This window comes from Dermacentor albipictus, chromosome 6 (assembly GCF_038994185.2).
Source record: "Dermacentor albipictus isolate Rhodes 1998 colony chromosome 6, USDA_Dalb.pri_finalv2, whole genome shotgun sequence".
NCBI lineage: Eukaryota > Metazoa > Arthropoda > Arachnida > Ixodida > Ixodidae > Dermacentor > Dermacentor albipictus.
Genome location: NC_091826.1, coordinates 143,416,934 through 143,438,885, shown reverse-complemented (window position 1 = coordinate 143,438,885; position 21,952 = coordinate 143,416,934). Strand labels below are relative to the sequence as shown.

General features: G+C 42.2%; 1 protein-coding gene across 13 annotated transcripts in view; it reads right to left on the bottom strand.

Annotated features, from left to right (window-relative positions):
• p38b (p38b MAP kinase) overlaps positions 1-21,952 on the bottom strand; it is a 434,540-nt gene that overhangs the window by 35,345 nt on the left and 377,243 nt on the right. For 7 of the 13 annotated variants that reach the window (XM_065454284.1, XM_065454288.1, XM_065454287.1 and 4 more), the window contains one exon: positions 19,571-19,705. The exons of 2 other annotated variants lie outside the window; for them this stretch is intronic. In XM_065454284.1, coding sequence (XP_065310356.1) covers positions 19,590-19,705 — 116 coding nt within the window. In that variant the 3' untranslated portion in view covers positions 19,571-19,589. Of the gene's footprint in view, positions 1-18,548; positions 18,699-19,570; positions 19,706-21,952 lie in introns of those variants that run through there. 4 more of the 13 variants (XM_065454290.1, XM_065454301.1, XM_065454300.1 and 1 more) reach the window with 1 other exon arrangement.

Genomic DNA, 21,952 nt, shown 5'->3' with positions numbered 1-21,952 from the left:
TACACTTCGTTATAATAAACTAATCATTAACAAAAAAACATACGTTTACTGCGCAGCCACCGATAGCATCTGTGAAATGTATCCCCCTTCACACGTGCCAGCCGCCATACCTGAGTCCGCTGCCGCCCAGGGGAATGATTCTTCATAGCTATCTGCCGTACACCAAAACGTCAAAAGCTTATCAATACTATTCACTAATGCACGAAGTGTACTCAACAAACGCATAGCTTTATCATCAACCATTGATTCCTGTTCTGCTGACATTGTTATCATTACGGAAACGTGGCTGTCAGCAAAAATAAGCAGCAGTGAAATACTGGATTGCGAAAACACTTACAGTTTATACCGATATGACCGCGACATTCGATCAGGAGGGGGAGTTCTTATCGGTGTCAAAGATACTCTTGTTTCTCACATCATTCCGATTACATCGTCATTAGAACTTGTGTGTGTACGGGTTGTCATTTCCAATCGCGAGTTTATTTTCTGTGCCTGTTATAGACCACCCACTGCCCCTATTTCGTTTTGCCATGAACTTCATGATGTGATTAATAACCTCATTGTTAGATACCCCACATCACCCTTGTTTGTACTAGGGGACTTTTAATTTTCCCAATGTTGTGTGGTCGAAGGATGACGTAGTTGTGAAACAGAGTTGTCCTCAATTTTTAGAATTTTTGGACCTGTGCCGCGATTTTAACCTTATTCAACTTGTGCACTACCCCACGCGCACTACACTGACTTCTGCCAATATCCTGGATCTCATTCTTACCACTGCCCCCAACTTAGTTTCACCTCTAACGTTCCTGCAAGGTATAAGCGACCATGTAATGATCCATTTCACTCTTAACGCGCATGTTACTACTAAAAAAAGCTCGAAGATTATACTAGATTACAACAGAGCAGATGCCTCGTCAATAACAGCCGAATTTGAGTCTTTCATTACGAACTACTTAATGAACTTTTCGCAACGAACAGTTGATGAAAACTGGTCTCTCTATAAAAACAAACTTCTATCGATAATTGACCGCTACGTACCTAAAAGAAGAGTGCCTTCTAACCCCCGATCACCATGGTTTAATAATGCACTAAAGCGCCTGCGCAACAAAAAAAAACGGGTGTTTCGCCGCGCTAAAGCTACAAATCATCCTGATCATTGGTCTCGATATCACTGCATTGCCAGTGAATATTGTTTGGCAACAGCCAGTGCCAAAAACACATTCCTAAATAATACTCTGCCCTCGTTTCTGGTTTCTAACCCACGGAAGTTTTGGTCTATTGTTGCAGGTACTAAAAAGAATGTTCTTCAATTAATCCAATCAGATGTGCCAGTTCCAACTCACGAGTGCTGCGAAATTCTGAATAATACCTTCTCGTCATTTTTTCAGCGATCAGTACATCCAAAATTTCCATTCTTATCGTCCCCAAGTTTTCCGCCTATGGATCCTATCTCGCTTGACTGGATTGGCATCGGCAAACTTATCAGAAATCAAAAAATTTCTTCATCCTGTGGTCCCGACCTCATTAATTCAAAAATGCTAAAGTGTACTGAAGTTTTTTCAAGTGTTATTTTATCGAAGATTTTTGACCAGTCCCTACAGCTTTCTACCCTGCCCAAAGACTGGAAGGTGGGAAAGGTGGTTCCGGTCCATAAATCAGGTGACACTCATTCCTCCAATAATTATCGACCAATTTCATTGACATGCATTCCAAGTAAAATATTAGAGCACATAATTTATTCACACCTCATTAATTTCCTCGAGATGAATTCTTTCTTTAACAACGCACAACATGGATTTAGAAAATTCTTTTCCTGCGAAACCCAACTCTTGTCCTTTACCAATGACTTGTTTATTAATGTAGATCAGCAACTTGATACTGACTGTGTATTTCTGGACTTCTCGCGAGCTTTTGATTCTGTTCCTCATGATTTACTTATTTTCAAACTTTCTCTTCTTAATATTGACCCAAACGTATTTGCATGGATTAAGGATTTTCTCTCTAACAGGACCCAGTATGTAACCGCTAATGATTATACCTCTAGACCTTGTTCAGTTACCTCCGGTGTACCGCAAGGATCCGTACTGGGGCCCCTGCTTTTTCTCATCTATATTAATGACCTTCCTGACTGTATCTCTAACTCAATCATTAGGCTGTTCGCGGACGACTGCGTCATCTACCACAAAATAACTAACCTTAATGATTCCAGTAAGCTTCAAGATGATCTGGTTAGTGTATCAAATTGGTGTAATAAATGGCAAATGCAGCTTAACACAAATAAACGCAAACATATGCGTGTCTCCTGCCGCTCTACCCCTTCTGATCCGCCCCCCTATTCTATTAATGGTACTGTCCTGTCGGTTGTTAACTCTTATAAGTATCTTGGCCTGCATATTACTAGCAATCTTTCGTGGAACATGCATGTTGAATATATCACTAACAATACTAACCGAACATTAGGTTATCTAAGACGAAACTTTGCATCCGCTCCGACCTCACTAAAGCTTACCATGTTCAAAACGCTCGTCCGTCCAAAATTAGAATATGCGTGTGCCATATGGGACCCTGCTCATTCCAATCTCATTAATTCACTTGAAAGCATTCAGAACCGTGCAGCGCGCTTTATCCTGTCTAATTATTCACGTCACTCTAGCGTAACATCCATGAAACAAACATTAGATCTACCTGACCTTTCACTACGTCGCAAGCATTCTCGCCTTTGTCTTTTTCATAAAATATACTACCTCAATCCTTTCCTGAAAGAAAATCTCTTCACCAGACCCAGTTACATCTCATCTCGCATCGATCATCAATACAAAGTTGAAGTGCCAACTTGCCGCACTAATTTATACCATTCTTCATTCTTACCAAGAACCGCCACTGCATGGAACCGCCTTCCCGCCTCCTTAGTCACCATTTGTGACAGCACCAATTTCAAGCTTGCTGTTCAAAGTGCCTTATAGTTCCTTCATTATTTTTTATTTTCGTTCTGCAAATAATGTACTCCACCACTCCTTTCTGTTGTGCCTGCCGGCCTTGAAAGTATGTACAATAAATAAATAAATAAATAAATAAATAAATAAATCATGGAACAACTCTAACATAATCCTAATCCATAAGAAAGTGGACGCCAACAACTTGGAAAATTAGACCGATCAGCTTACTGTCCGTTGCCTACAAGGAATTTACTAAGGTAATCGCAAATAGAATCAGGAACATCTTAGACTTCTGTCAAGCAAAGGACCAGGCAGGATACTGTAAAGGCTACTCAACAATGGACCATATTCACACTATCAATCAGGTGATAGAGAAATGTGCGGAATATAACCAACCCTTATATACAGCTTTCATTGGTTACGATAAAGCGTTTGATTCTGCCGAAACCTCAGCAGTCATGGAGGCATTACGGGATCAGGGTGTAGACGAGCCGTATGTAAAGATACTGAAAGATATCTATAGCGGCTCCACAGCCACTGTAGTCCACCATAAAGAAAGCAACAAAATCCCAATAAAGAAAGGCGTCAGGCAGGGAGATACAATCTCTCCAATGCTATTCACAGCGTGTTTACAGGAGGTATTCAGAGACCTGGATTGGGAAGAACTGGGATAAAAGTTAATGGAGAATACCTTAGTAACTTGCGATTCACTGATGATATTGCCTTGCTTAGTAACTCAGGGGATCAACTGCAATGCGTGCTCACTGGCCTGGAGAGGCAAAGCTGAAGGGTGGGTCTAAAAATTAATCTGCAGAAAACCAAAGTAATGTTTAACAGTCTCGGAAGAGAACAGCAGTTTACGATAGGTAGCGAAGCACTGGAAGTGGTAAGGGAATACATCTACTTAGGGCAGGTAGTGACCACGGATCTGGATCATGAGACTGAAATAGCCAGAAGAATAAGAATGGGTTGGGGTGCGTTTGGCAGGCATTCTCAAATCAAGAACAGCAGGTTGCCACTATCCCTCAAAAGGAAAGTGTATAACAGCTGTGTGTTACCAGTACTCACATATGCGGCAGAAACCTGGAGGCTTACGAAAAGGGTTCTGCTGAAATTTAGGATGACGCAACGAGCTATGGAAAGAAGAATGATGGGTGTAACGTTAAGGGATAAGAAAAGAGCAGATTGGGTGAGGCAACAAACGCGGGTAAACGACATCTTAGTTGAAATCAAGAAAAAGAAATGGGCATGGGCAGGACATGTAATGAGGAGGAAAGATAACCGATGGTCATTAAGGCTTACGGACTGGATTCCAAGGAAAGCGTAGCAGGGGGCGGCAGAAAGTTAGGTGGGCGGATGAGATTAGGAATTTTCCAGGGACAACATGGCCACAATTAGTACATGACCGGGGTAGTTGGAGAAGTATGGGAAAGGCCTTTGCCCTGCAGGGGGCGTAACCAGGCTGATTGATGATGAAGCAAGAGTGAGCACGACGGTCAATTTGTTTGCTGCCGCTGCCCTTATCTCGCTTAATTTGCTATCGTTATCGATGCTTCTCCTTTTAAGCGAAACTGCGACTTTTGTTTGCTTTTCACTTTGGAAGTTCGTTACTCACTCTTTGGAATAAAGTTGCTAGACATTGCCACAAAACTTTTGGAAGTGAGGCGTTTCGGATATTACGGACTTCAGATGAAACAGACGTTTTTTTTTTATTATTATCAGGGTCTGTTGTAACGAGAGTCGACTGTATTAATATCACACACATGGAGAATAAATTGTTGACTACGGATTTATTCACACTCAACTAAATTGCCATGCTTTTCAGGTTGATTAACCAAGACCTCATGCACAATTTTATTTCTTTGGATTCCTTGAAGAATATTAACTGCACTCATTCTGCTCAGAAAAACAATTTCTGGCTGCCTAAAGCTCTTACTAATTACATGAAAATGACAGCATCATTCTGTGCTATTAGAATGTGGAATTGTCTTTCCTATCCCATAAAAACATCATCTCTTACTGCATTTAAAGATACTCTTATAACCCATCTTTTAAATAAACAATTATGAATTTTTTATTGTACAAATTCTGTTTTGTAACTTGCTTTGTAATTATTTTTCATGATACTGATAGATTTTTACTGTTCATGTTAACTCTCCTTGCATATTTTCAGTGTTAGTGCGAGTTTGTATTTTTTTATCAAATATTTATGCTATCACAAATTAGACTTATGTATTATAAACTTTGGTCATTAACGTCTTTTGTCAATGTAATTAACTTATGTACCAATTTCTTGTATTGGTTTGGTCAATTCTATATTTCTCTCCTAATTTTGTAATTTGCATCCAATAATAATGCACAGAGGGTCCCGGTAAGGTCTGGTGACCTTAAGACCCTCTTTTACATATCCTTCTTGTTGCATCATACTTTGAAAAAAAAATAAATAAATGTTTGATTTGATTGAAAAAGAAATTGTTGAAAGTTTGTGCTCGTGTCCTCCTTCATTGGTGTCATCTTTTTCGAGCGATATGCATTTGCTGCCATGTTTTCTGTGTGAATTAATTGATTGCAGTGCAGTGAAACTGCAATTTGTTCCCCTTGCATTCGCTGAAGTTGAATGTGCAGAGAATTTGAATGCTTGCAACAACAAAGGTCACACATAGTCTGCCTTTACAATTTATTACATTTTGCCAACTGTCTCGAACTGGCCAGACTACATGGATACATAGAATGACAAGCATTGGAAGTTGGTAGCAGCACACAGGAAGCACAAAGGCCTGTCTTGCACTGATGCAACCTAACAGACCTAAATCTTTGCCTGCATGACATTTTCCAATACAGACAGCACTTGTTACCTCTGTGTTGTGTCCTGTGTGCTGCTACAGCAAACAATTGTACCAAAGGCTTTTAAGATTCAGAGGGGCCCACTAACTCTGGAAAAACACGTTACACTGCCATTGACGAGGTGACCCTCTCTCATCACAGGTTATACGTCTGCCACTGTGACTGATGCATTCAAAAAATGAAGTTGCACTCGGACATTTATTCTTGATACAAACTCCCCATGTGAGAGGAAATGAAATACAAGGCGACATGACGTATGAAACAAAAAGGCCAGTGCATATTTGCAGTAGTACACCAACTTGTGCGTCTCGAGTGCGCTAAACAAAAGCATATGTAGAGAGGGCAGCTCGAAAAGTCAAAGCCCAAACGGCAGAGCACCACACAATGCTGTGCGATTTGACCGATGTCATCACTATAATAAAGCGCCAAGGCAGGGACAGTGGGAGGAAGAGAGATTACGTGAAAACGAGGTATGACTGCAGACAAATTACTCTACCTCAAATAGTTCCCACTGATTCTTGTTTTCTTTGAAAAGAAAACATTGGTGTGTTTTTTTGTGATACAAAGTCCTACTCAAGATGTACTGCCCATACATCTTTTGGCTCTACAAATACCACTTTAATTTAGAGCTTAACAGAGAAATATTCCATGGCATAAAAAACTGCACATTTATCTTCGATGCCTATTATTCTGAAAAAAAAAAAGTATGAGAGACTGCCTTTTGATTTCAATTCACTAAAATTTTTTTCTTTTGCTCTTTACCACCAAGAAACTAAAGAAACAGAATGTTTTTCTAAAAAAAATGGATTTCTTTTTATAGCGAGTGGTGGAATAATGTGCATTCTAGAAGAAATGCAACCAATATTTTAAAAATTTAATTGTCATACAAGTCAAAACTATTGAGGGAAAACAGGCAAAGTTACACAAAAATTTGTGCTGGCTTGTACATTGGTATACAGTGGAGCACAGCAGAAATATGGTGGATGGAACATCTCGTAGGATATTTTTGCAGCAGTTGACTCAAAATTGTTTATTGTCAGAAAAAAATTTTTAGTTGGATGCTATGACTTTCAAGTGGCTCCAAACGAAAAATGAGGTTTATTTTCCCGACACTTCGGAACCAACTCTGCTCCTTCTTCAGAGGGGATGACAAGAGCGATGTCAAGGCCTCTAAGCTTTCAAGGTCTGGTAAGGGAGGGGATGTTAGAATTCTTCTTAGCTACTTGAATTTGGTAGGTCAGGCACGGTTCGAGTTGGTTCTGTGCTTATCGTGAATATAACCTGACAGCAGGTTTTTTTTTGAACGGTTTAAACTGCCATTTTTGTTGGTTGGTCTCGGATGTAAGAATTTTGGCTTCTTCGAATGGTCCATGTCTTCCGAGTGTATGGCTAGGGGGGAGAGAGAGGGTAGGGGGTGTTGGATTTTTCATGGCTATGTAAAGGTGGTAGGCTGGGCAGGGTTCGAGATGGTTCATTACTTTTTTTGGTAGTGCTATAGTGTCTAGAATGTAATGGCTAGTGTGCCGTCCACCCGCTGTTTTCAATGGAGGAGTGTGACGCCGCCTGCAATGAATGCCCACGGTGGCCGACAGAGGTCGCTGCCGCACGGGTGGGTGCAGACTGCGCGTGTCGTCTGCTTCGCATATCAGTTTCGCAGCTTTTGCGTCGGTTTCTATGTTGGAGTTTTCAGTGTTATTACAGCGTTGCGTGTTTGTTCTTGGTGCTGTCAAAGAGTGAGTGCGTCGCTACTGTGTTCGTGTGCCTGTCATTACAAGAACTATGTGGCGGCGGTGAAAGAATTCCGAAGAGACAGTGCAAGGAGAGGACCTGCTTTGTGCCGTTGTGTCGAAGCGGTTACCACTTGAACAAAGGGTGTGTATCCTTGTTCACTCCACCAGTGATACGAAGAGGCAGCAGAATGAGCAAGAATGATCAGGAGAGCGGACAGAAGGCCGGTACCAACTGCTGTGGTTTGTGAAAAACATTTCGAAAACAGCTTAGTCGAACGCGCGTTCTGTATCACCGCGATAAACCACGCCTGAAACCCTACGCTATACCCACAATATTTCCTGCGTATCCTAAGCATGCACCTTACTTTTCGTGAGTACCAGGGGAAAAAAACAAGAAAAAAGGAGCAGTAGTGCTTTGATCTACTACTGTTATGTTGCACGAAAGATCACTGCCCAAAATTCTTAACCACAGTGTGCAGGCTTCCTTTGCGTAAGTAAAGCTGAAGCTAGTGCCGACGCTGCTTCACTATTGCACTACGCATTTTTGACAATGGAGGCCTTGTCTATCTTAGTCAGACCTTGTTAACCGCTGTGAAGGCTGTGGAAGATGCTTTTACTGTGTTCTTTAGCAAAAACAAGTTACATGTAGCGAGTCTAGCTGATTTTTCAGGTCAGCTGCAGACACTGGCCTTTCCCCAACTAGGGTGCCCAGAGCATGAAAAACCAGCTTTGACAACACTTGTGAAGTTCTATGTTTTCTTGAGGTTTCGGTTTTTTTGTAAAAGCCATCAACAAAGAGAGGGAAGCGCAAATTTCAACGACAGAAGCTCTTTAAACTGCGTCACTGCCACTAGATCTATCTTCTTCATGTATGTGTGCATTATCTCATCTAGGCCTGTCTTATATGCCCACGTTTGACTTGTCGCGCGAGAATAAAATATTTGTTACGCTTAAATGAAACATCTGTTTCCCATTTTCGTTCACTTATATCAGACATAAATAGAAATCTGCATGTGTGTACCAGGTATTAAAAAATGTATAGTACACAGAACAACGCGTGCAGTCCATTTTACAGGCAAATCTTTTTACTTATTCTCCTATCCTCGTGGCCCAATGGGCATTATGAGGACATGGGTACATAGTAGGGGTGTGCGAATATTGAAATTTTCGAATACGAATCGAATACGAATAAGGCGAAAAACTGTCTTCGAATATCGAATCGAATATCGAATATATGTGTAGTATTAAAAAATTGCAAAACGAGGTAACAATAGTTTTATTACCCTTTTAAAAATAATATTGCATTTTACGAGGTTGCTTCAGGTTAAAGAGGCACTCATTTTAGGTAATGCATTCAGGTAATGTCAGGTAATGCTCTGTCAGGTAAACGCTTGTCACAGATTTTCGCGAAGGAAAATTGACTGCTCAACATGTTCAGAAAGTAAGGGCTCTCTATGCACTGTGACAACATTTGTCCAGGTAACATTTTCTAGGTGCATATTTCATTGCGCATACTTACAAAGCCCGAAAGTACATCATATATTGTTATGAAAGAGCCCTGGAATAAAGCTTGGTAAAAAAAAATCGGAACTGATCATGTCTCACGGGGCCTGATGCAGATAGACTGGAACAGAGCGTACACATTCATAGTAAGGTTCGTTACAGCACTTAAGATCACAGTACTGTAACGCTGTGTCGGCGTTTGGTACCTTCTTTTGTCCTTGTTCTGTGTTGCGCTGTAACGAACCTAACTATGAATCCCAACCAACTGGCCCAACATGCCATCTTGATGCGGAGCATACAGATAATGAGCGGATCATGTGAAGCTCTCAGTGAATAAACATGTTCTTAGGAGAATGTGGAGCAAGCATATAATTCGTTAATTGCTAAATTATTCACAGTTTGTCCGAATATTCGCTGTTTCGACAATTATTCGGCCATCCTCGAATATTCGGGAATTTACGAATATGCATTTCTCGAATCGAATACGCTTCGAATAAGGAAAATATTCGATTCGTATTCGAAATTTCGAATATTCGCACACCCCTAGTACATAGTTTACAAACAATCAAAAACACTCAAACCTATGAGGACAACAATAAGATAATAGGCAGAAATAGCAGCAAATAAAATAAAAAGAAAGTACAGCGAAATTCAAGTCATTTCAAAAGATGATCGGTTACAGTAGTTTTCAATGGTTATGCATTAATATAACATCAATGGAACAGTAACGTAACCTTAGAATTCCTTTACTTTATTAGAATGAAAAATGTAATCTAGAACTCGCCCTTAAAAAAATACGCTGCCATCATATGGCTAGAATAAAAAACTAGTGTCCTTAGCTATCACCGAAAAGACACAAAGGCGAACGCCTTGTGAAGCCTACTGTAATTCACCTTAATGCACCCTAATCTTCCTTAATTAATACACCTTAATCCCCCTAATTCAACCTAATCCCCCTTAATCCAATCACTATATTCAATAGTTCAATTTGCTAATCATTTAGCATCTGTTATACATGGCTGAACATGCTTTGGTTCGTTTCTGGCCTTCCTTGGATCGTGTGATATGTTCTGTACCTCGCAACACGGCTTTGGAACATAGAGATCTAAGGCATTTGCCTTAAAAATTACGTTTTCTCTTCGCCAGCCTAGATACACATCAAGTTCCCCGCTCGAAGCCGAGCTGAGATAGCACACGCTTTTCACACAAGCGACAAGCGCTAGAGAAGCCTCTTGTAATCGAAACAAACCCTGATTTATAAATCAGGTGCCCACATTTGAACTGTGCTGCTGCTACGGCTTAATAAAAACAAAAAGCGCAGCAGCTCGCTTGCCGATGCTGTGGAAACACGGCGGGCTACGCAGACCCGATGGTGCCGCGGCACCCACCTGCGCTGCAGCGCTCCTAGCGGCAGCCGCCGGCATTCATTGCATCCGGTGCTACCCGGGAGGCCGCGGACGGTACACTAGCCAGTATATTCTAGGCACTATAGTAGTGCTTAGACCATGTATATAAACTGACAGCAGGTTTCCGTTGGAATGATTTAAGCTGTTTGTAGTGTTTTGTATGTACCATGGCTCCAACAACACTCACTTTGTGTTGGTGGAGCTCAATTCCATGAAGAAGTGTCACTGTTGTCTTTTCGTTGATTTCTCTTCTACTCTAATACAATTTTTAGCTTATTGCAAATTTACCTTCATCTATTATCAATTGTACAGTGCTCTGTCCAAATATGATTGAAGAAGAAACGATGGAGCTTGTGTCTGTCCATGTGCGCTACAAGCATACTCGGGATGCCTGGCAACAAATGTCGATAATTTTAACTATTCACTGCACACGGCTTGCACATCTTCTGCCTTTGTAAAGTAAGTACTTTATCCAGCTTTTATGTGCATGTTGCACAGCCTCTAACATTCTTTTCATTTCCTGCATATTTTCGCTTTAGGTGAACAATTTGAGATTTAGTCAAAGCTTGTCATAACAAAGCACAGTCTAACAAATAACGAAGCACCAATTGCAGTTCCCTTGAAGTTCCCAGAGAAGTATCATTCTACCTCAACGAAAGCTTCCTATAAATAAATGCCAGTACATTTGGGCGTATGTGATGATACTCTCATGCAGCAGTTGAAAAACCTGCTTCAACAGAGCCTACAGTGAGCCCACCCTGTGCGTGACTCACAAAAGAACAACATTCAGTGCACCTTGGATGTAACACATTGCCAATTCATAAAAGAAAAATATAGCATGCCCTCGGGCTCACCATCGGAGGAAACAAGAAATTTACCTTTACAGATGGAATTTTCATCTTTTTATCAATGAGCTTTCAAAATGGAAGCTGCACATCGTTGTCGCCATTTGCACTTCACTGGCCACAGATAAGCACACACGGGTGGTATTCTCGATAATCACTTAGAGATGAAACAACAACTTTTGCGAGGCTCTCTATCAAACTTGCCTAAGTATGCATCCGACAGCATTCCTTGCACTGTGCACAGTTAGTGAGCTGGGCACAGCAGCAGAGACGCAGAGACACCAACGCATCTGGTGCCGAGTCACGTAAAATCTCGCAAAAGTGATCATATCTCTGAAAGTTATTTGGTTGAAGACACCACTGAAGATCTTAGTCGAGCACAAATTCAACTCAATAGCAACTTTCACAAAATCGTGCTCTGTCGCCATTTTGTGACGGCACTGATGCTCCATCTGACGGCTCTGACCAACGGTTTCAGATATTTTTTTTTAGTTTCGCAACTCCTCCTCTCGAGCCTGGCACAACCTATTCCGAGGGACTGTGAGGACACTGTGGTCGAGCTTTGTGCCAAGTACTGTTCTTCTGGCATATGAACGGTAGCTGCAGTTGTTTACACTGCGTCTTGTGCTGGTAGCCTATTTCATTTTCTCACTGTGTGTGCCTCGTCACTATCCGCTTGCACACTGCCAGCTGTCGAGGCCCTTTGCATCTTCCGATCCAAGTTCTGCAATCATGCAGACGCGAGTACCTGCAACATGCGAGTCACCGTGTGCTGATATCGCACGCACAGGTTTGTTCTTAGGCCCCCTTTTTTTCGCCTCCTGAGATAAACATTACTCCTGGTGCCATGTTCTAAATCATGTTATAGAACTACATGACACAATGCAGTCGTGTTTCATGGCTGTTTCAACCAGCAGGTACACGGCATAATTTGAGGCATGATTATGCACAACAGGACATAATTTCCCCTACGATAAGCCTTGTGTTGTTACTATTGAAGTTGCAAAGAGCCATTTCTTGCATTGGAGAATGGTTTGGAGAAAATCATGCGACGTTTTTATGTACAGTTTCGAGAAGGTGACATAACCAAAGTCATGTCACACATGTTGCAAGTGGCGAGGTCATTAAAAGTAGTGTGGGTCATGGGTATGCATAAGGAAGATGCACAGTTCCTTGTTTGTTTCCAAACGTTCCAATTTGCTTTTGCTCTCGCCAAATAGGTCAAAAGTCGCCACGATAAATGAAATTTGTGCGTGAGCAAGTGGTAGAATCACGTTGCGGCCCGTCCGCAAGAGTCAACCCTTCCTTTGAATGTTCGCTTCAGACAAAAAAAAAAAACGGGTCAAAACTAGTGCTGTGCTCCAGCTTGCCTAAAATTCGAGGTTGGCGAATTCAGGATCTTGTCCGTTTTGTAAGATGCATGCACTTTTCACACAAATCAAACACCAGGAAAATGACCATGCGCTTAAAGTGTAGCGAGGGCGCGAAAAGGCCAAACCTTAACAATATACTTGGCGAGAGCCATTGACTGTTGTGTGGTAGTTATCAGTGCTTTGTTTTAATAAAGGTGACATATTTCCCGTTCTGAGTGCTCCTTAACTTGTGTGCAAATGGTAAAGGTGGGACACTTTGTTTTTAACGTGAAGGCTGGAATACTGTTGAACTAAGAGTTGGATACAAGGCATGTAGCTGGCGCATGTAGTGTATCTACGTGACATTTAAAAGATCTGATGCACATTCAAATCGTGGGGTTAACTTTTACAGTACTTTATGACAGGCAAGTGCACCAGCCTTTGCATTTCGACAATAAAGAGCACCACTCCAGTGCTTGGGAATAGCCAGCTGTCGTCTAAACAGGGCAACAGTTCGGCCTCCTGTGAGAGAGCATTCCTCCCTTTAGCTTAATGACGTGTTTTAAACAGAAAATAAGTGTTTATAACCGTGCATGTAAATTAGCAAAATGCTTGTTCGCCGAAGGCATTTTTAAACGGAAGCACATAAAAATATGCGAGCTTGCAGCTCTGAACTAAATGCACTGAAGCCATTCTGCCCCTGAATAGTGATGATGTAACGCTATTGGTGCACAGCCGATTATGCGGCAATTAATGACAGCTGCGTATGACTATGTGACTACAAAGGTCCCATTTCAGCTCTCTTATGTCGTGGCAGGATGATGTGTTTATCTGCGCAAACGGTTAATACGCAGAGCACCGAAGATCTCTTTTATTTAATTAAAAAGCAGGATGCTTATGGGATACACTGCTTTTATCGGGCTTGACGAGCCTCCCAGATAGGTTCTCTCGTGCCTAGCAGAACAAAAAGTCATGGATGCTTCCTTCAATTAGCGAGCCTCACGTAAATGCTCAAGCTCCGCAACAAACGACAATGACTGTGCCAGGCTACAGCAGATGAAGCTCGCATGCTTGGCACAGCACTGCAGTGGCGAGCCATCTGCTGCTGAAAGACTTGAAGCTCCCCTCAAAGGAGTTCGGAAAATAAGAAGTGTTCATAGATATTGACTGATGTTAGGCTGCTGCCAACGCCACGAATGTGGTTTGCTTTCCGATCCAAGTGTAACGTGCAGAGAATTTTCAGACCCATTTACTCGGAAAGAAGGTGCGCACCAGATTCGTCTAAATATGGTATCCTCGGACAGTCACTTTTGGAAATATTGCTTTTAGTGTGGACTGATTGGCTGGTTGAGCAAAACTGCTCGAATTGTACTGTACATTAAAGTCACAAGAAAGTCATCGTCCAAGAACAGGTCACCTCTGGTTGTGTACCGGATTGAAACACCTGGGACTTCCGGGTCACGAGTGCTTCAGCTAACGCTGCACATGTGTAGTCGAGAGATTAACCCAAATAATGGGACTACGTGTTATAAAGACAAATTTTGCTTACCCATTCTTTTTGCTCTCTGGCTCATTCCATCATCGCCACTAGGATCAGCCACTCGGCATAATAAGGAAATGGTAAATCAAGCTGACTGTTATAAAATATGCTCTCCATGATGATTACGCTTATACATTTTCTGAACGTGCTAACACTCGTTGCTGGGCACCAGCTCAGAGATACATACACTTGTACAGTGCATGAAATCAGAGGATTGCAATGCACTGCCAGCACACTCGTAAAACGTTGATGACGATTGTTGCGCTGCTACTTTTGTCGGCAAAACATCAGTGATGATGGACTAGCATTGAGATACATTTGAGAAAGCACTTATCTCGTTAATGACTGTGAGGCAGAAAATCTTTTGCGGCCCTTCGGTAGTGGCACTGGAGGTTTTATGCACCGGCCTGTCCTTTTGGAGAGCAATGGTGGCCATGAGGGCAGACAGCGATTACGAACTAGTGGTGCTCTAAGTCCCACAAAGATAAAAAGAATAATGCCACACGGATTCTTTAGAAACAAAAGAGTGAGCTCAGTGGTCCCCGACCACAATGCTTGTTTCTCCAACTGCAAAACTTGCTTTGCGACCAATGCATGGGGGTTCCTTTCACAACATTTCCCTAAATGTAGGGGCAAGGCCTTCCTTATTTGATAACTTCTTCTTCAGTGTCAAGAAACAAGAAAAACACAGTTTTAAGGTAGGTCAGCACCTTCAAAAACACATCTTTTGAAAAAAAAAAAGAAGGAAAATGACTTTTTTGATTTAGCATTTTTCAGGCTCCCTGTCTATCCAAGAATATTCACCAAAAAGAATTATGTTGTTATCTTAAGCTGTTCAAAAGTTATGACCATTTTTCCAACCCCTCCTAGATGTATCCACTACTGACACTGATTTCACATCTGCCATCTCGTTATAAATGTCTCTTCACATACATATTACATAATGCCAATCTGTTTCAGTATGTTCTAAAGCTTTTGGAAATATTTTGTTGGGCATGACGATTTCGATTTATTAAAAAATTTCCACTGCCAGGCGCTGCGGAACTCTATTGTTTGTGTTGGGTTGCGTTTGCGCCTGGGTTATCTGTGCCATCTGTGGTTTTTCGTATGCCATTTCGAGCTTGTGGATTTATTTCTAGCCTTTCAAGGAGAAAGTTATAGTACTTCATGAAATATGGCAAAGTACACGACAAAAAGGAAGCGCCAACGCAAGTTTTTAGGGAATCAACACGTGGACCCGCCGTGGAGCATGTGGACGCTACTCTTTTGGCGAGTGCCTGAAAAATGGGCAGTGTGGAGTGGGACAGTGACATCCCACTGCAAGATTCCCCTCTTGAAGGTAACAGGATCATTATTTTGAAATCCTTGCCTCCTTTATTTTATCTTTGACTTGTCCGGAATGCACGAGCACTTCACTAAACCTCAACGAATGCACCCGCTGTGATGTTTCCTTTACGTATGGTGTCATGTGTGGTTTGTGTGGCTTTGAATGTGCATTCCAGTCTTCAAAAATTACTTGCCACACAGTGGAAAACAATGTCCGCCTTGTCTTTGCTATGCGACAACTTGGCAAAGGACACAAAGGTGCCGTCACATTCTGCAAGGTCACCAACATGCTGCCACTTCCTTGGCATTCTGCATACGAGAAAACGTCCTCAAAGCTTTCTCAAGCTGCTCAAATGGTTGCCACAAAATGTATGGCTAATGCTGCTTCTGAAGTGCATCATCTCGTCGAGAGTAACGAGTGTGGTGCGTCAGGGGACGGCACCTGGCAGAAGTGCGGACATTCGTCACCGAATGGGTGGGTGTCATTGATTTCTGTCGATACTGGCAAAGTCAGCGACGTACTCTCCAGCAAGTGTAGAGCTTGTGAATTGAGACGTAAGCTGATTACTTCGAGCCAAGAATACCTCAAATGGAAAGCCGATTGTACAAACTGTCACGCCAACCATGGTGGTACTGCTGGCACCATGGAAGCAGTCAGCTTATGTCGCATGTTTGAGAGGTCAGAAACAACACGGGAACTCAAGTGCGTGCACTTTTAAGGTGATGGCGATTCCAAAAGTCATGCTTCAGTGAAAGATATTTATGGTAAAGACAGCGTCAAAAAGCTTGCATGTATAGGATATGTGCATAAACGTGTCAACTGCTGCCTAAAGAAGCTAAGGAAGACAGGGCGCGGTCTTGGAGGCAAAGGAAAACTGATTGATCAGCTGAAAATTTACTACGGAATCGCCATCAGGGCTAATGTGGGAAATCTCACAGCAATGAAGAAAGCCACACTCGCAAGCCTATTTCATTATAGCTCCATGGAGCATGGCCTCTGCCCTCAGGGAATTGATGGTTGATTCAACTGAGCAAGAGCACTCAAGGAGAACTTCCCACCGAAATATTCAACGAGGTGAAAGCCGTGTACAGTGATCCTTGTTCTGATGAACTTTTAAAGAAGTGCCTGCACGGCAAAATTCAAAATGCTAACAAGTATTCCAACAGGATGGTTTGGCAGAGGATTCTGAAAGGTGCATATGTAAGCCTGCCTATTCTTTTGTTCAGGCGGTATGATGCTCTGTTACTCAGTTCAACGATAGAAACAGGAGCATACTAAGCAGGCATGCGCCGAACTTGGCCGCTACACGATGCTTGACCAGTGATTGTTCCCATGTAAGAAAGGCTGCATGTGAGTCAGCTGGAGACGCAAGATGCGCTGAAAGTCCGCGAGTTTCCTTTCAGGGGTGACGTCTTTAGGTATTCTTTTTTTGTTCGGTCTCTAAGAGAATGGAATACTCTTTCGCCTGACAATGTTAATATTGAAAACAATGATGCGTTTTATTGTGCTCTATGCATGTGATTATTTGTTTCTTCCTTTAAAATGTAATCCCCCCTGCTGTAATGCCCGCATGGGCGATGCAGGTATGTAATAAATAAATGTAAACAATAAAAGAAAAGTTAGTGCTTCAGCTCGCTCAAAAGGAGATTGTGCTGCTTCCAAAGAGGGCCAAAGCTATGACACTGGTAGATTTTAGACATATTTAATGTTTTTTTTATTACGCGGACATTCGTTTCAAATCTTTAAAGCCATTTTTCTCAAAACGTGATTTTTTGCATCCTACAGTTACGCGAACAGTGATAACATTCCTTCTAAAAAATTTTCTCGCAAAAAATTTTTTGCACTATTTCTTTATATCTGGAACTGTGCATTGAAGTAGGGTGACTGAAAACGAGTAGTAATTTTTTATACTATGGTCAATTGTGTGAAAAGCAAACCTGCCAGATGTCAAATTTATCAGTACTTTTATGATAACGCACCTCAGCTTAAAGATGTCGTGATTGTGGTGGTTAGATGCACAGGTTATTGTCCTCCTTATGCGCCTGGCAAGTTGCGTTTGAATCACACTTACCATTTTGAAGCTATGACTGTTGGCACAATGTATATTTTGGCACAATTTGATTTATATATATATTTCTTTACATTTTTAGCAATTTCATCATTTTGAAGTCACAAACTACCTAAGCTTTACAAGCCAAAAATATAATTGCAACTTTTGGACTACAATTGCAAAATTCTATCTCGAAGGTGGTGACCTACCTTAATGAATTATGTTGAAATGCTAAACAGAAGTGTCTCTACATCTTGGAGCAAAATTTTTAAAATCATGGGCATGTGAGATGGTCTTTTATGACAATCAGATGCAATACCCACTTTCTCTGCTTTGCACAATATTCAAACAGCACTCATAAAAACAAACACAAAGGCTGCAATACATTAAGAAAATAAATTACACGTAATGTTCTGAAAATACTGCAGACAGTAAACATAGTGGAATGACCAAGACGCATGTTTTACAACTCCTGCGAGTCAATGACTTTTAGGGACGCTTCCACTTTTCTGCAATGCCTCACAGGAGCAACAGGTGTTTCATCACTGGCTTAACAAATCATACCTAACCGAAAGTTATATTCCTGAAAGATATTCCCGAAAGTGATCTGTAAGAAATATGGTTCCTGCAAATTGCCCCGCTAAGTAATAGACTTAATTCAATAAAAATTTGTCTCGTGGTGTGGTGGTTTGTGCCAGTTGGCTAAAAAAGACCAACCATAAGTGGTGAACACGCCACAGTCGTGCAGCACGACCCGAGTGGTGCTGCAAGCAGTCACATCCCCGTGTGGCAGCAGGTGGCTTGTTCCAAGTATTTCAGCGAGCAGCGGGTGTGAAAACAAGAAATGGACGGTTTCGAAAGGCACTTTGAATCTGCTTACCACCCACCGCAATGCTTTGAGGATTTCAAAGCACAAACTGGGGCACTTTTAAATGGGTAGATAAGTGGGTAGCAAGCTTTCAGAGCAATGTGAAGCAGCCAGGTCTTGTGAGCCTGACAGCAAGGAAGAAAGCTGTGCACAGAAAGTGGCTTCTATTTCACTGAGGGTAGAAGAGACAAGGAGAGCCCCCTCCAGAGGACACTTGCTTCCACGAAGCCTCCAGGTGTTACAGATCGGAGTTGGCAGCAGGCGGCACAAAGCTAGTGGTCTCCTCGTACACCAGCCCTGGAGGAAGAGGCAGGAGAGACAACCACAACAACAGAGTCTCAGTGAGTGGGGGGATCCTGCCCACTTCCTCAAGGGCTGGTTTTCCCCCACACTCAACGAAAGAGGGTTACGTGCTCTACCGTCTCGCACTCGTGGTGGCACAGAAGACTTGCCACAAACAACTCATTGTTCTTCAGAGCACTCTATCCCATTAATTCTGCTCTTAACCATCAAATGATTGTTATCGGAATTTTCGTCGATATAAAGAAGGCATTTGATAACATCTGTCACTCGGCATTGTTATAAAAATTCAAGTGGTACGGTATTGTTGGTGGCTCTCGTGACTTCTTTTCTAATTATCTGAAATCACGAAAGCAAAAGGTACAATCAATGTGTTTCCATTCGCATCAAGAAACGTCGCATGCGGTGTGCCACAAGGGTTAATAATTTAATGCATGCGATATTATTTACAGGGTGTACACTTGAATCTCTGCAACACACTGTGTCCAACAAACTGCTAGTTGTTTCAAGGTGGTTTCGTGACAATCAACTGTTATTAAATGTTAAGAAGACTAAATACATTATTTTCCATTCACGAATGAAAAAACCTTAATTGCGCTTTCATAAATATGTCACTAAACAATTGAACAAATGAACGCATTCACAGCATTAAATATCTGGAAATTCTAGTTGATAGAAACCTTTATCCGAAAGACCAAATCTACGCCGTCTGTAAACAGCTGTCCTTCAGCTGTTATACTCTCATACGTGCACAATACTTTGAATGCACAATACTTTCAATGGACTTTGCTATAATCTTTGTATTTCAGCGTATTTCACTGCCACCTTAGTTAACGTTGCGAATTGTGGGGTCAAACATATGCAACTTACCTAACACCGTTACTCCATTTACAAAAGTGGGCTGTGCGTATCATCACTTTTTCCCCAGTGGACTGTACCAGTAGGACTCTCTTTGAGAGACAATGTGTGCTGTCGTTCATTACTATGTGGAACCACAATATCTCCTGCCAAGTAAGCAAGACAATAAACACTAATGCACCTCTGCATCACAACATCTTCATTTTCCCATCGCTAAACACTTAACACGCAAGCAACGGCAATCTTAATCTTCCTGTGGTTAAAAGGGTAAACAAAAACCCGGGGCACTTCGCCGACCAAATAAAGATTTAAAAGAAAAGAAGACGTTTCGGCTCCCAAACGGGAGCCTTGTTCACAGGTAAAATAAACAAAGGTGCTCGAGCAGCTCGCTTAAATAGTCTAGAACACGTGACGCAGGCAGCGCACATACACTGACGGCAGATTGCCATTGCTCCTGTTCAGAGTGTGTGGCGTAGTCTGGATCATGAGGGACTCAAGATAAAGGCGTCGAGATAGCCCTTTTTCCCTGGCAAGGACACGTGCCTTCCCCCAGTCGATTGCGTGGCCGCTTGAAGTGGCATGCTCAGCCACGGCACTGGATTTCACATTTTCTTTTCTGACGTCATAATTGTACTTTTTAAGACGCCTTTCAAAGTCACCAGTTTCGCCAATGTACACGTAGTCGCAATCCGCGCATGGGACAACGTACACAACACCTGGGAATTTCTCTTTTGGTAATTTGTCCTTAACATTGACGAGTGATTGCCGTAGTTCCTGGTTTGGAATGTGTGCCACTTGAACATTGTATGAACGCAGAATACGGCTTAGAGCTTCACTCGTGGACGGGATATAGGCTATTCCGGCGCGCTTTTGACTAGAGGCAGCATGGGGTAACTGCGGACGTGCCATTTGTCGTTCGCACGGGTAACCACAGGCTGATAGTTCCCGCCGTACCACACTTACGTCGGATGCGTAGTCTTCTTGTCTCGTGCAGATTTTCTCCGCGCGTCGTAGAAGCGTCGAAACCACTGCCCTTTTGTGAGAAGCAGGTTGCAAGGAGCCGAAATGCAAGTAGCGTCCTGTGTGAGTTGGCTTTCTGTAAACTGCGAACGACAAAGTGGGCCCCTTTCTTTCAATCAGCATATCAAGGAACGGAAGCTTGCCGTTGACTTCCTCTTCTACCGTGAACTGGATCGCTGCTTCCATGCTGTTCAGGTGTGAAGTGAACGACTGAACTGCTTCTTTATGAATGATGCAAAAACAGTCGTCCACGTAGCGAAAGAATGCCTTCGGAGCAGGGCTGAACGAAGCAATGTGCAATTGTTTACCCTTTTAACCATGTTTCATCCCGACCAGACGGGCTTCCGTCAAGCACTGAACTTCAATCTTCCTGTGTGCTTCAATGTGCACGGTGAAAAGCTAATCGAATAGTAGAGCATCACATGCATAATCGAAGACCTGGGATCGTTTCCCACCAACAGTAAGTTTTTTTCATCCACTAATTTATCATTTCCTTATTTCAATTAGTAAGTACAAGTAATTTCCCCTGTGTTGTCCTTGGTATCTTTCTTTGTTGGCCTCTTAAGATATGATCAATAAGAAATCGGGCCCCTTGGTTAAAACCCCTTTTTTCTTGTTCATTACATAACGGGGGTCTCGAATCCGGCAACATTGATGCCTTCAGGTAGCACGTATGGATTTATTGACCAGTTGCCATCACCCAAAAAGATTACGTCCTCGTGACGACTGCGGCAGAAAGGATGTTCCACATTCACCGTCAAGGTTTGTGAGTGGTGAAGCTGGCTAACACTCCCAGGGTTAGTTCTAGCAGTGACACATAAATACCCCAGAAAGCGGATTGGAAAATGCCACCGCGGTAGCTCAATTGGTAAAGCATCGCACACGTAATGCGAAGACATGGGATCGTTCCCCACCTGCTGCAAGTTGTTTTTTCATCCACTTTTATTTCCATTTATTTATCATTTCTTAATTCAATTAGTAAGTACAAGTAATTTCCCCTGTGCTGTCCTTGGTACCTTTGTTTGTTGGACTATTTTGACATAGTTCTCTTCCAGTAACATCAGGCATCCTGCAAGGATCAGTCCTTGGTCCCCTCCTACCTTTAATACATATTAACGACCTACCAACGCATATCTCCTGTAACGTTTGTATCTTTGCCAATGACTGTGTTATCTACTGCACAGCTAATAACCCCGCTGATCAACAAGCTTTCCAAACTGACTGAAATTGCATCCAGGAGAGGTAATGGCTCATGTAACTAGACCCCGATAAAAGCAAACTTGTGTCATTTAACCGAAAATGTAATCCTCTTTTGTTGCATTTACAATCTCGCATGTCACGATAGAATTAATTAACACAGTCTTATAAATACC